We start from the raw sequence: 15,527 nt of genomic DNA, 5'->3' as shown, positions 1-15,527 counted from the left end.
TAATTGCGCTCTTAAAGAGACATGTCTTCGGATCTTTTCTCATAAATGCAGTACGCTGAAGCCCAGTTCAACTTTGAACATTAGGACTATAATTTTCTGAGCAGAAATAACTTGGACCTTGGAGATGCCATGTTTTCTAGCCACCAGTATTCTTAGATTGCATTGCTTGGGCCAGATGATCTCAGAAGTGGACAGTTCCAGCAATTTCTAACCACTTAAAGGATAATCCCTGATAGGACAACAAAGTCTAGAGCTGACAGTGAGATCTCTGAGCTGATATTCCTGCAGTCTGAGTCATTCGGAGGAGGACCTTTGGTTGGAATCAGGGCAGGGTCATGGTTTGGGTTTACAATGAATCAGGTTATCTTTTTCTCTTTTTATCTTCCTGCCAAGTCAAAGTGCTTCCCTATCTTCCCGTAAGGCTGTCCGACTTAATTTAGACATCGGAAAATGCTTATGTTACAACCTCTTCAAATACCAATGACCGTGCCTTCAGTGGCTTTACCACAGTATGTGTCATATGTTGTTTTAATTTTGCTTTGACTACACAATGTTTCTGGATAGCAGTAAAGACTCAGATTTCCACTTCAAACCGATGAGCTTCAGGTGTTGTTGTTTTGCAGTCTGGCTAATTTTAGTGAGGAATGTTAAGTCTGGTGTGCTGAGCATCCATCATCACTAAAAACATACTATGTGTACACATAATTTGCATTTGGATGGTCAATCCAGGCCACATACCTCAACGGTTCAGGGTTATGTATTTTTGCATCTAAATTCATCGTTTTAATGCAAGCTTGTTGTTTGTAAAGGCCTCCGAAGACTATCCCACATGCACTTTTAGGTTATCTTTGCCTGCCGAGCAGATGTGATCTGGAAAAGCACTTGAACTCGGAGCTTTTCCGTCTTTGGTACTTACTACACCTCTTTACTCAGAGCTCACCGAGGCAAGAAACCACAGAAATGTCCAAACCAAAGAGCGCACAGTTCCTGTCCAAAAAGTCTTGTATGGCACAGAACAGACCTTCTTGTGAATGGGAATTTGGGCCAATGAAAGCAGATTGTATGGCTGATGTTTTTAGTTACCCATCAAGTTGAATCCATGCTAAGTCAACTACCACATACAATACCTTTAAGGGTAAAACAGCTTGAAATTGAGACAGTGCCTCTAATGTTGTATCTTTTCAATTCTTAAAAATACAGTTTAGTACCTTAGAGAAGTGTGCCTGCCCATAGGGTTTTTAAACTTTCATTACCCACTGTTGGAATTTGTGTTCTACATTTCACCCATCCAAGTGCACACACACAGACAGATTTAAAAACACACCCGAAGAAGTGGGCAGCCATTTGCTGCAGCACCCAAGGAGCAATTAAGGGTTAGGTGGCCTGTTCAAGGACACCTCAATCATAGTTAATAAGAATGGAAGAGACCGCTGTTCATTCACTCCTGCCGGTACAGGGAATCAAACCTAAACCTTTTTGGCTAAGTCTAACTCTCTAATCATTAGTCCTGAACTGCCCTTGCTGGCTGTGTAAAGGAAGTCTAGCCCAAATAGCGCAAGGTCAAATGGACAAACTGCCACTTTGATACAACACTGGAACAGTACAACTTTGAACCTTCCTTATACAATAAGTGGGACAGGGAGTAGAGTTGTGGTACTGAAACGAGGCTGGTGGCTTATTAAGGTGAACCACACCATTCTCGAGTCCAACAAATGACCTCCAAGAGGTTAAATGGAGAACTTAAGTCAGTGAGAAGACCAGTCCTGAGAGATTTATGTAGGGGTTTTGTTTATGTCTGTGTGGCAGTTGTCTGTGAGGGGCTGCAGCTTTACTTTCAATTTGTGTTTATTTTGTTAATAAAACTTGGGTTGAATGACGCCCTAGAGCAGGGGTCACCAATCTCGGCCCTGAAGGGTAGGTGACCCTGCTGAGTTTAGCTCCAACTTGCCTCAACACACCTGCCTAGTAAGTATACCTAGTAAGACCTTGGTTAGCTTGTTCAGGTATGTTTGAGGGTTAGAACTAAACTCTACAGGACGCAGACCCTCCGGTCACAAGTTTAGTGACCACTGCCTTGGAGGAAGTAGATATGTACTCTCAGAGAGGTCTTGTCAGTTGGGGTGATTTGCAGTGTAATTAAGCTGGACAGGGTAGAATCTGTCTCTGAGGGAGCTTTAGGATGGTAGCTCCTGGAAGAGCTTCCCAAAGGAACTGCCATAACATGGATGATCGTCTGCTGTCCATGAGTGGAAGTAGACTCATCCATGAGGCAGATGGTGGCAAGCTCTTCTCAGACTCTTGCTTAGTCCAGATCAATGGCACTCCACATTTCACAGTTCATAGAGGACGATGGTAGGAGCTGACACGTTTTAATAACAACATAACACAAACTCTAGCTAGCATATGTGTCAAACCGCAGTACACTTCTGGTTTAAAGGTACTGTGTAGGTTCTGCACATTTTGTGAATGCATTTAATTACAAAAAAAAAAAATCACTTGTCCAAGGTCAAAATCATCAATACTCACTCTCACAGAGTCTTCTCCTCAGCCTGCCCCTGATCTTGTCAATGGCATCAAAGTCGGTCACATGGAAGACATGAGCGCTTTTGGGCTCTGCTGCAATCTCCTCCAGCTCTTCCTTCAGAGCTTCCCCAATCCCTACAGCGAACAACCTGATCCCAGCAGCTGCTGCAGCAACCGACGGCTCCAAAACAAAATCCTGACTCTGGCCATCCGTTAGCAAGATGGCCACTTTCTGAATCCCCTTGGCAGCAGGTCTAGCCCCTGCCCTCTCTGTGAAGATGTTGTTTGTGGTGAAGCTGATGGCGTCTCCAGTCTTGGTGTTTCCACCCAGGTAGCGGATGTTCCCAGCAGCACGTTTGACCTCCTCCAAAGTTTTGTACCTGGCCAGGTTGAATTCGACGGTTGGGCGGTCGCTGTAGCGAACCACGGCCACACGTGTCTTATCCACACCTACGTCAAAAGATTCCACTAGGTTTGCCACCCATTGCCGGATCTTCTCAAAATTCTCCTTGCCCACACTTGAAGAGGTGTCCAAAATGAATACCAGATCATAGTGGACGTTCTTGCAACCTGAAACAAAAGACATTCAATTTTACAGACCATATGTATACAGCTTACCCACAGATTTTTGAGGTTTGTGTTTTTGCCATGGTGTGGTTGGATAATACATACACTGAATTGTACAGAGAAAAGTTCTTAGTTTGTCAGGTGCAAAACCTCAGTTTGCACACATAACAACAGACTCACTGAAAGTCAGAATTAGATCCACCACATTGCTAAACAGAGGTGTCATGAAAACAGTATATTTAGGCTAGAACGTGACCTCACCTGCTCTTTGTCCTTCAACACCGCCTCCATACAGAGTTAAAGCCAGTACGGTCAGGACCAAAGAGATCCTGAGCCCAAATCGAAACTCCATCTCCTCCGCTGTTGTTTGCTGATTTTCCTGCTAAGGTGCGTTGATCATGAAGTTGCTGCTCCTGTGGAGACATGAGAACAAATGTGAGGTGATCAGTCATTCGGACTCAGAGTTATATTGAAGGATTGAGTGTATGATGCAGAACTGTGCTTCATACACATCATTTTTTACTGATGTACTGCCAGCGCAGCCCACATTAATCCCGAATTGTGCTTTCCAAGTTGCTGTTTCAGTTTAAGCGGAGTTGATTTATAGTTATGTGTTTGAGGAAAACTCTTTTTTATTTATTTTATTATATACAGATTTTTTTTTCATAAAATAAATTTTAGAGAATATGAAATCATTGTTTAGGCAGCACAGCGGCTCAGTGGTTAGCACTGTTGCCTCACAGCAAGAAGGTTGCTGGTTCAAGTCCCAGCTGGGCTAGTTGGCATTTCTGTATAGAGTTTGTATGTTTTCCCTGTGTTGGCGTGGGTTTCCTCCGGTTTCCCCTACAGTCCAAACACATGCGCTATATTGGATGAACTAAATTGGCCGTAGTGTATGAGTGTGTGTGTGTGTGAATGTGAGCTTGTATGGGTGATTCCCAGTACTGGGTTGCGGCTGGAGGGCATCCACTGTGTAAAACATATGCTGGAATAGTTGGCCGTTCATTCCGCTGTGGCAACTTCTGAAATAGACACTAAGCCGAAGGAAAATTAATAAATGAATGGAAAATCATTGTTGTAACTTTATAAAGTTAAGAAATGAAAAACAACAAAAAACGTATGTCATTTTCTGCAAAAAGAAATGACCATTTTTTTAATAATTGAAATTTGGAAGGAATGTTAATCAGACCTTTATTGGAAAAAAGTACATTACGAAGTTTTTGCTATATATATATATATATATATATATATATATATATTCTGCACGTACTGTATTTTTATTAGGAAGCTATACAATATTATTTTTGTGCACATACATTAGATTAGTGTTACGATCACCAGCGATCAGCAGCACACAGTTCATTAAAGAACTACAAATCGGCCAGTATATGGACTACAAGTTCCAGTCATGCACCGCTAACATGCACCTGTTCCTCATTCCATTGATTTCACACACTCACAGCTGGGAGCTGCTCATGAACATGATCAGTTTGCGTTCATTAAACAGTTAGAATGATTAATAAATCTATGTGAAACAATCCCGTAAAAGTCACGTCTCGTCTTCTGTTTCGGGCTCAGGCGCGCTTTGCACTCACACTACAAGCATACCACGCCAAAGCCCAAGTGAACCACGCTCTTCCACCGGGCCAGGGCTGGCCAAGTGAACCATGCCTGAGCTGAATTCAGAGCACTCACACTTCTCAAACCATCCGGGAAACTGGCCTGGGCACGGTTCGGCTAGCATAGTGTGAGTACGCCCTTATCCAGCATATGTTTTACACAGCGGATACCCTTCCAGCTGCAACCCAGTACTGGGAAAGTACTTTTATATGCACTTTTATAATTATTTTTTGAAAGTGTGAACTGACATGTTTCCATGAATGTCCTCCATACATGACTTGTGATCTTGTCTGGAAATGTACAGTAGTTGCTCCAAATTTGAATCTTCTTTCACTAAAGCTGATACGTGATATGTGTATGTTTTGTGAAGTACAGTACATACAGTATATAAAAAACTAAAGTGCTAGCACAGCACACCAGTAGACATTTTTAGGGCCTAAAATGTAAGTATTATAAATAACACATAATGAAAGATTGTAAGTGTCCATCAGCTAACCAGAGTAAAGGTGGGGTAACAGAAAGGAAAACCCCAGAAAGGTTTATGTCAGACTGTAATTCCTTCCTCCGCCAGCTAAACTATACATTCCAGCACTTGTGACTAACCACACTCCCCTGGCCAAGCCGAACTGATGTTTCACTGTAAATAGGGTGTGCTTCTGATTTAGAGGAGTACAGATCGCCCCAGGGAGCACACTGTCATCAGAGGGAGAGGGAACAACATTGGGAAGCATTGAATTATGGTTCTGCTGAAGCTTGATGATGTGGCATGATGACTCTCAGGCAATTTCTGCACATATTCCATAACATTCTGGTGAATTAAAATCATTCATTTTCTTTTCGGTCTAGTCCCTTTATTAATCAGGGGTCGCCACAGCGGAATGAACTGTTAACATATTCAGCATATGTTTTACGCAGCGGATGCCCTTCCAGCTGCAACCCTTCACTGGGAAACACCCATATATTCTCATTCACACACATACAGTACACTACGGACAATTTAGCTTACCCAATTCACCTATACCACATGTGTTTGGACTGTGGGGAAAGCAGAGCACCCGGAGGAAACCCATGCCACAAGGGGAGAACATGCAAACTCCACACAGAAACGCCAACTGACCCAGCCGAGGCTCGAATCAGCGATCTTCTTGCTGTGAGGCAACAGAGCTACCCACTGCACCATCGTGTGACCCTGAATTAAAATCATTATTGCATTATTTTGAAAAGAATTCACCAAGGGGAATAGGCTGAACTTTATCAACACTCAAAAAATTACTTTTGCTGCCTGTTCAAACTACTTATTTAATATAAGTTAGCAGCACTTCTTAAACATGCACAATGTAAGTTTGAACAACAGCTGAACAACAGGATAAACTGACAATGATCACCTCAGGTACACCTCATGTGCTTTATTCAATGTTAAATGCTAATAATTTGAGTTTGAATGTCATTTCACATGACATTTATTACCATACTCCTGAAAGCAGCAGCAGATAGTTCACCTTAGATCTCCCGCTGCCTTCATGCTGCTCTCTCATTGGCTGTAGGCGATCACCGATGTTATTTTCAATCAGAACTCATTTCACACGGCATGATTTAAATCGTTGACAGCTCCTGATATTTACAGTAGCATGCCAAATATCTCATGGGATAATTCTCACAGATCGCGTCTTTGATTATTCATACTGTGTGATTGTTACTCACGTGCACCGATTTGCCTGTGATTTCAGGCATTTGTTGGCGATTTCTTAAAACCTGTCAAAATCGGGGCTAAAATCATGCAGTCTGAACTCTGCATTAACGATCTTGCGTCCTCGTATTCTCGTGTAACATCATCATCAACCGCCAAAGTTCAGTTTCAAAACTGAAGACCGCAAGAACAGTGGACGCGTGAAACTTCCCAGATGTGTTCTTGATATCGAGGACGCATCGATGCAGACTTGAGCAATGAACTCGCTCTAGAAGTCCCAGAAGTCATTGCAATTGGAGGTGGGAAGCGCACCATTTTATATAGGTTTATTATTAAAGTTCAGAGATATAACTTATTTACCAGTCAGGAGTTTCCCTAAATGAAACGGTGAAAGTAAACATTACCATGGAAATCTTAATAAAGGCATGAACAAATTAAGGGTGTTTATTTGCTAAAATTCATATTAAAATAAGTTTTATTTGTATTGTGCAAGGAATATTTGTAAAGCCTTTATGCGTAGTATATATTTTGAAAAGGGGAAAAACATTAAAACGGTGTATGAATGCTGTAATGGTTTTAAATAATTTTCCATTCAAGAGTTCACACTTAGATATTGTTTGACAACTGTTAGCAAGTTTGGCATGCTGTCCCGGGAGAGAAGCCTGAGCTCGGAGATAGGTGAGCCCAGGGCTCCCGCCTGGTCCATAGAGCATATGAGGGGAGTACGAGTTCAGGTGGTTCTCGAGAGCTCCCCGTGGGAAAAGAAAAAAGGAGGAGAAGGGGTGGATGGGGGGTTTCTTCGGAAAACGAAGATAAGAAAGTAGTTCTAGCTAGGCTACTTATAGTGAGTTGGGATTAATCTGATTGGCTAACTAGTGAATGTAGATGAGTGGCCAGCTGCAGTCAATCATATCACGTGCTCCTCTCGAAATTAGTTTGAAAACGTCACTTAAAAACGCGTGAAGGTCATGTGACCATCAGGAAGAACGCAGCATCACATTTCTCACAGGACGCGTTCTCTGTTCTCGCAGTCTCCTGAGTTCGTTCTTTCGTAGTGACCTGGCAAGATCGTTCTTCACAAGAACGCAAGTCCGTTCTCTGTATTCTTGGATATAAGAAACAGCCACTGTTTCCCACCAAGGCAACCCGATGTGCTGAAATATAATTGGCTAAACTGGCATTAGTAGAGTTGACCAAAACAAAGACAGACGTTCCGACATGAAACAGACATTTTCACAGCAGAATATCTGACTTCAGCATTGTTTTTCAGATAAACAGGAATGTCCACTTAGCATGTTTCTTAAATATCTGCAAACATATTATGGTATTTTTATGCTTTAGAAGAGTCAAAAACCCATCGCACCTTTACGTTTTTTGAGGGGGCAACTTAACTGTTTTATGTTCAATCTACTTAAATTTGTACAAATATATTAAGTTAACTTAACTGATTTGTGTTAGGACAGCATGAAGGAATTGTGTGGAAGCCAGCATTTCTTACAGTGAATGTTAAACGGAACTTTGATGAACTGAAAGTTGATTAAAGAAAGGGAAAACTGCACATTTATGTATTTGTCAGGCCAATAGGAGAACACTTCTTTTCCTGGTTAAACTTTTCAGTTTAACACCACCTCAACCGCTCTTTTCTCTTTCTTTTTATGATTCATTTCTCTTTTTTCATTTATGGAGGTTTGCACTATCATCATATGACCCAGAAAGCTTTGCTTGCTTTTTGTTTCTGGTCTTAAAAGCCCTTAGTATCTGGCAGAATGATGAGCTTCTTGAACTCTTTGACCAGAGCAGGTCCTCTAATGTTTCTTTGAGGCTGTGAAAGCATTAGCATTTCTACATTTGGAGTAAACAGCCATTTATTTCAGCTTTTCAGGCTTTTTGTCCTGGGTGAAAAAGGAACTTCTGTCATCTTTTCCTACAGTCAGTTCAGCCATCCAAACTGTTAAAGCGCACATTGTTTTTCAGCCTCTGGTCAAGCTATTAGCCTAAATTACCTGTTGCATTTAGCATCTAATGGACCTGCACTTGGTTTAAAAAAATCTGTTCATAACTCCCTCAAAGGGAACACCCAGTTCTGTTTTTAGCTTCATCTTCAAAGTTCATGGCCTACATCTTTCCAAAAATCTACAATATTTTGGTTAACAATCTTTTTTGACATACAATGCTTTGTTTACCACCTTGACAGCCTTTACTTACAGTACTATTCCTACATAAACCTTGGGTACACAACCTTTCTCTTTAAAAAAAAAAAAAGCTTTGCAATAAAAATGCCTACAATTGCCTTGCTTACCAGCAATATGGCCTACATCCTTTCACTGATCACTCTACAACTTACTCTACGTACAGTAAAACATACAGTTCTATCTTAACATACTCTTTGTGGTTTACCAGACCTACATGCAATCCTTTGGTTAATGTTTCTCTATTAATGAACCTACAACTCTTTAGTTACTAGACATAACTTACTATTTGGCGTTCATTAGCTGTATTAATGCAGTATTTATGGTTTCCGTCTTGTATTTTTTTTTTTACCTAATAGCAATGTCTTGATGTCAGAATTTTCACTATATTTTCAGTGAGTCAACAACCAATGTAGCAAAGAATTATTCTGGCACAGCAGGCATTTATCTGGCACTGGCCTACAGCATGTGGGCCAAACATGGCCCTGGTTTGGCAGAGGTGGTCTTTACGGTGGCATACAATACTTGGGCCAGATGTAAAATGTAGTATTCATGCTAATAGCACTAGATTATTAATAGCTTGTATCACATTATGTGTAACATACATTTTTATATATCATGGATATTACTAAACATATTATATATTAATATGTTACTATGTGACAGACCTCATTTACATGATAATAATAGTTTATTATATATATATATATATATATATATATATATATATATATATATATATATATATATATATATATATATATATATATAATATTGTAATAATGTTTTTTTCAACTCTGTATCTACAGTCATTACCAACCCAAATGACCACGTTTTTATTTATTTTTGTAAATGTAATCGTCTGGTGGTACACTCTGATACACCAAGGATAAATACTGGGGTATTTCAATACAGATTTGGGTAAAAATAAGGACAAACCCAACAGCTAAGCTAAAATTTTATTTCTATATTCATTCCATACGGGCCAGTTTCACAAACAGGACTCAAAGCATCTTAAGCCAGGACTAGGCCTTTAGTAAATTAGGCAATTAAATAACTTTAAAAAAATCTTTTGCATTGTTCTTGTAGAATTAATTGCGATGTATCTTGAAACTATTTCTGATTCTATATATATTTTTTTTGTTTATGTTACTGCAAGTTGTTCTTAGTTACAGTAAGACAGTTCATATATGCAATTAAATCTAGGACTAGCCTTAAGGCTTCCCAGCGGGCACCTTGATGTCAAAAAGACATTAACAAATCGAATTGATGTCAACTGACAACCTTGATGGCAAAACAGATCAAATTGACATCTAACACTGGCATCAAAAATTGATTTTAAGACAGTCCTGTAATTGATTTTGATGTGTTCTTTGATACCAATATTAGATGTCAATTTGATGTCAATTTAACAACATGGTAGTTTACATGTATTATAAGGATACAAAATTCAGTGCAAATTTGTAATTCGGAATCAAAGCTTTCAGATTAATTTAATTTTCTTCTATTTGAATGATTTTCCTGTCATTGTTTTGGGGGTCAAAAGAACATCAATGTGTTGATGTCAAATGGATGCCAAGGTTTTGACATCAAATAGATTAGCATTTTTTACTATTTTGGCATTTTCATTCATTCATTAATTTTCCTTCAGCTTAGTTCTTTATTTATCAGGGGTCACCACAGTGGAATAAACCGCCAACTATTCTAGCATATGTTTTACGCAGCGGATGCTCCTCCAGCCTCAACCCAGTACTGGGAAACACACATAAACTCACATTCACACACACTCATACACTAAAGCCAATTTAGTTAACCCAATTCACCTATAGCTCATGTCTTTGGACTGTGGGGGAAACTGAAGAACCGGAGGAAACCCACGTCACCACGGGGTCAACATGCAAACTCCACACAAAAATGGCAATCGACCCAGCTGGGACTCGAACCAGCGACCTTCTTGCTGTGAGGTGACAGTGCTAACCACTGAGCCACCATGCCCCCCTTGTTTCGGTAACTGTGTGGTACATTACTTAAATTATGTTGAAACCACCCAGCACATTTCAGAGCGTACACTTCTAGTTTTTATGCCCTAAAAGCTTTCAGCGTGCCTATCTCCGCTAAAACTCCAGAGCCCTGCTTTCTGCCAAACTCCAAAAGCCGTCTATAAACGACCAACCTGGGAGCAACCTGCAGATGAACAAACCAGAAAGTCTGAAATGCAAAACGCAGCCTTTCCTTCTTCCAAATCTCCCTCCAAAAGTGGAAAAACCAAGTAAACAATAGACCAGGTTTAGCTATCAATATGCTAATCCACACACACAAAAAAATAAAAATCTAGTAAGTAAAGGAGGGTTTAGACCACTCAACCATCATACGATGTACGTGGACAAAATGCAGATATAGTAAAAATTAGAGAACTTCAGCAACACTTGTAATAAAAGAAGAATTTTTATTGAAATAAAATGAATGCCAATGCGTTTCAGCTTAAAAACCTTCCTCAGGGTACGAAAACACATCATATACAAACATTTCAAAAGCTTTAAATATATAGTTAAAGTCAGAATTATTGAAGCCCGAATTATTAGCCCACCTGCGTTTTTTTCCTCACAATTTTTGTTAAATGGAGAGATTCTTTTCAACACATTTCTAAACTTCTCATAACTGAATTATTTTATAATAATATTCACCAAGATGACAGTAAATAACATTTGACTAGACATTTTCCAAGATACTAGTATTCAGCTAAAAGTGACATTTAAAGGCTTAAGTAGGTTAATTATGCAAGTCATTGTATAATAATGGTTTGTTCTGTAGACAATCAAAATATAGCTTGAGGGGGCTCATAATATTCACCTTAAAATAGTTTTAAAAATTAAAAACTGATGTTATTCTAGCTGAAATAAAACAAATAAGCCTTTCTCTAGAAGAAAAAAATATTATCAGACATACTTTGAAAATTTCCTTGATCTGTTAAACATCATTTGGGAAATATTTCACCCAAAAAAATCACAGGAGGGCTAATAATTTTGACTTTAACTGTACATCTCCATCTCCAAGCCTTTGGAATGTTTGTATGTGATGTGTTTTCTAGAAAACACGCACACAGTCGTGATATGAATGAAGAACTCCACTCTTACCAATGCTGTCAATCTGCAGGAACTAGAAGATCTCCTTCAGAAACGCACCTCACAGACCCCTGAAGTATAAAGTCATTCTCTTTCTAGAAATAAAGCTCCAGGTAAGGTCATCCACAGGTGTGATAACACACACACATACACACTCATGCACTCTCAGTGATCCTGTAGTATTGTGAAGTCTGTTCTCCAGTGTTAGGAGGAGCTGCTCCGCTAAGTGTTGGGTTTCAGATGGAACGGGACGGCAGCCCTGCCCTGTTCACGCACATAAAATAGAGCTCTGACAGACTGCGCCAATTATAGAGCGACTTTCCGGGATATTTTTGTCACTTTCGTTCTCGTCATTTCTCTTTCTTCTTCTCTCTGTTGTTTGTGGCTGTAGGGATGGTTTTTTTTCTCTCTGCAGGCCGGGGTGGGATGACTACAGGTTGCCGTGGGCTGATGGGTGGCTGTTAACCACAAGGTTAATGTCTATAGTTAGTGCTCTCTGTACTGTATGAAGTAGTGTCAAATGAGTGAACGTACAATTTTCAGGAAAACCATTTGAGTCGCTCTTTCAAGTGTAATAAAGCATGACGTTTCTGCAACTTTTTAAGATACTTGTATTAGTTTTACAGCATTAAATAAGGCAGACAACATAGTCAGATGATACATTCAATACAAAGCACATAAAACTGGACAAAAATAACTAACTAACTAACTAACTAACTAACTAACTAACTAACTAACTAACTAACTAACTAACTAACTAACTAACTAAATAAATAAATAAATAAATAAAACAAATAGCTTGTTAATATTAAAAACAATAATATACCAATGTATAGTTGTGTTTTTGAACTGTAGAGTGTTATACTATATATCATAGAATTTACAGCACTTGTTAATGAAGTTATTACTACATCATACTTTGTTAACTGATAATCTGTAAAAAATACTGTAATATACTTTAGTTTTTACTATAGGAAGCTGTGGAGTATAATACAGTTTTTCTCAGTGGCTTTGGTGCATTTCTCACAACACTATTTACATTTGCACCACGGTTGTGCTTTGGCAAGCTGTCCCAGGAGAGAACCCTGAGCTCAGAGATACTTGAGCCCAAGGCTCCCACCCCAGTCACTAAGCATATAAAGGGATCCGAGATCAGGTAGGTCTTGAGAGCCCCCCTTAGAAAAGAGAGGAAAAGGAGGAGATGGGGTGGAAGGGGGGATTCTTCCAAAACGAAGATAGAGCAGTAGGGAAAAAATTATCCATTTATAGCAAGCTTGGGTCACTCTGATTGGATTATTACTGATTACAGATGACAAGCCAGGCGTGCTCAATCCTATCACGTGCTCCTCTCGAAATTAGTTTGTGAAACTTCACTTGTGCACATCATAGTAGCAGTTTCTCATTCCGTCTAGCAAATTGCAAATGCTTTTGGACATGCATCAATTGCTTTCATACAACTCTCTGCTGTTTTATAGCGGTTTTATATTTGCTTGTGTCATGTCAGTCAAAATTAACTAAACTTGTGAATGCTAAATAGTCATTCCATATAAAACTAATAGTCCTCATCTCATTACTTGAGTCATTACTAGGCCCACATGGAATCTGGGTGTGCAGAATTTCGCAGATTTCCGCAGATTTTTAGCCCAACTTAGGAAAAACTGTAAAAACAATAATATAACACTTTATAGTTATATTTTGAACTGTAGAGTGTTATATATTACAGAATTTACAACACTTGTTAATAAGTTAAAAATAATCTGTAAAAAATACTGTAATATACTTTTGAGTTTTTACTAAAAGAAGCTGTGGAGTATTGTTGTATAATAATTTACACTATAGTTGTTGAGAACATTGTGTTGGGTGTTTGTACATCAATGTTCAGCAATTATTTCCCTCTGATTTAAGTAATTGCTTTGGATTAAATGTTTTGGACAAGAATCATGTACAAAATTGTGGATGGATGGATGGATATATAGATAAATAGAATGATTAATAGAACAATATATAGATAAACAGATTGATTGATTGATTGATTGATTGATTGATTGATTGATTGGGGATAGAACAATAGAAAAATAGAAAAAATGATAGATGGAACGCTAGATAGATAAATAGCTAGACAGACAGAAAGATTGATGGAAGAAAGAACAACAGATTGATAGATGGATGGATGGACAGACAGACAGACAGACAGACGAGACAGACAGACAGACAGACAGACAGACAGACAGACAGACAGACAGACAGACAGACAGACAGACAGACAGACAGACTGACTAACTGATTGATTGATTGATTGATTGATTGATTGATTGATTGATTATAGAAAAATAGAGAGATAGAAAGAACGATAGAACGATAGATGGAACAATAGATGAAATGCTAGATAGACAGACAGACAGACAGACAGACAGACAGACTGATTGATTGATAGAAGATAGAACGATAGATGGATGGATGGATGGATGGATGGATGGATGGATGGACGGACAGACTGATTGATTTATTGATTTATTGATTTATTGATAGATCAATAGAAAGATAGAAAGAACATAGATGGAATGATAGATGGAACGATAGATGGAATGCTAGATAGATAAATAGACAGACAGACAGACAGACAGACAGAAAGATTGATTGATAGAAGATAGAATGATAAATAGAATAATGGATGAATGGACAGACGGACGGACGGATGGAGTGACTGACTGACTGACTGACTGACTGACTGATTGATTGATTGATTGATTGATTGATTGATTGATTGATTGATTGATTGATTGATTGATTGATTGATTGATTGAGGATAGAACAATAGAAATATAGAAAGAACGATAGATGGAATGATAGATGGAACGATATATGTAATGCTAGATGGAATGCTAGATAGATAAATAGACAGACAGACAGACAGATTGATTGATGGAAGATAGGATTGATAGAAGATCAGTTGAAAGATAGAACAATAAAAAGAACAATATATAGAAGGATTTCTAATTTCAGTTTTTCCTCTCTGACTGTTTTGTTCACTGTAAAAAGTTCAGGGTTCCACACAATTCAATCATGTTGTCCCTACACAACTTGATTAAGTTAACTTAACAAATTTAAGTGGAATAAACATATAACTTTAAAGTCCCCCCCCCCCCCCGAAAAAAAAAACTCTCAAGAATTGTGTAGTTTCAGCTCATTTTAAATACGTAGTTTGAACAAGAAGTCCTTTGAAGCTGAACATGAAGATATCCTGTGTGTCTCTGTGTGTCTCTGAAGATTCCCAGAATTCTCTTCCTTTCCTTTTCCCCTCTGTCCTGCTTTTCATGTCTCATCTGGATGTCCCGGCACAGAGTGCTTTCACAGACTCTAGGACACACATGAAAATCAAACAACCACACACTTTCCAAACCCCCTAAATCCCAGCTTTATGCCCAGTAAAACACATCAACATGCAAGCCACACAGCAATAAACATCCGACAGTAAAAAAGCATGCAGGAAGTCACTGCTTGTGCTTCGTAGTGTTGAAAAGAAACAAAATCTATTTCCATCCTCTACCTCTCGGATGGAGGTCACTCTAACTTTAGCACAGGGCAGAGTCCAGCGCAGGACAAATGATGGCTCGGCACAGATGTGCAAGAGTCAAGTTTATAGGTGCTTTGAACTTACAGGTCATTCAGATCTGCTTGAGTTATGAAGCGTTCGCAATATTTCTACGCTCAAAAAGAAAACTTTTGCTGCTTGTTCAAACTACGTATTTAAAATGAATTGAAACCACACAATTCTTAGGGTTTCTTTGAGACAACTTAATTGTTTATGTTCAATCCACT

At 38.9% G+C, this 15,527-nt stretch overlaps 1 protein-coding gene across 1 annotated transcript in view; it reads right to left on the bottom strand.

Moving 5' to 3' along the window:
* Window positions 1-11,910, bottom strand: part of col22a1 (collagen, type XXII, alpha 1) — a 132,275-nt gene extending 120,365 nt beyond the window's left edge. The window contains exons 1-3 of the mRNA XM_056479361.1: window positions 11,721-11,910; window positions 3,352-3,503; window positions 2,527-3,093 (exon numbers count right to left, since the gene is read on the bottom strand). Of these exons, the coding sequence (XP_056335336.1) occupies window positions 2,527-3,093; window positions 3,352-3,442 (658 nt within the window). The 5' untranslated portion in view covers window positions 3,443-3,503; window positions 11,721-11,910. The remainder of the gene's footprint in view (window positions 1-2,526; window positions 3,094-3,351; window positions 3,504-11,720) is intronic.
* Window positions 11,911-15,527: the final 3,617 nt, after the last annotated feature.

Source organism: Danio aesculapii, chromosome 19 (genome assembly GCF_903798145.1).
Source record: "Danio aesculapii chromosome 19, fDanAes4.1, whole genome shotgun sequence".
NCBI lineage: Eukaryota > Metazoa > Chordata > Actinopteri > Cypriniformes > Danionidae > Danio > Danio aesculapii.
Note: the sequence above shows the minus strand (reverse complement) of the source record. Positions and strands in the feature narration are given on the sequence as shown.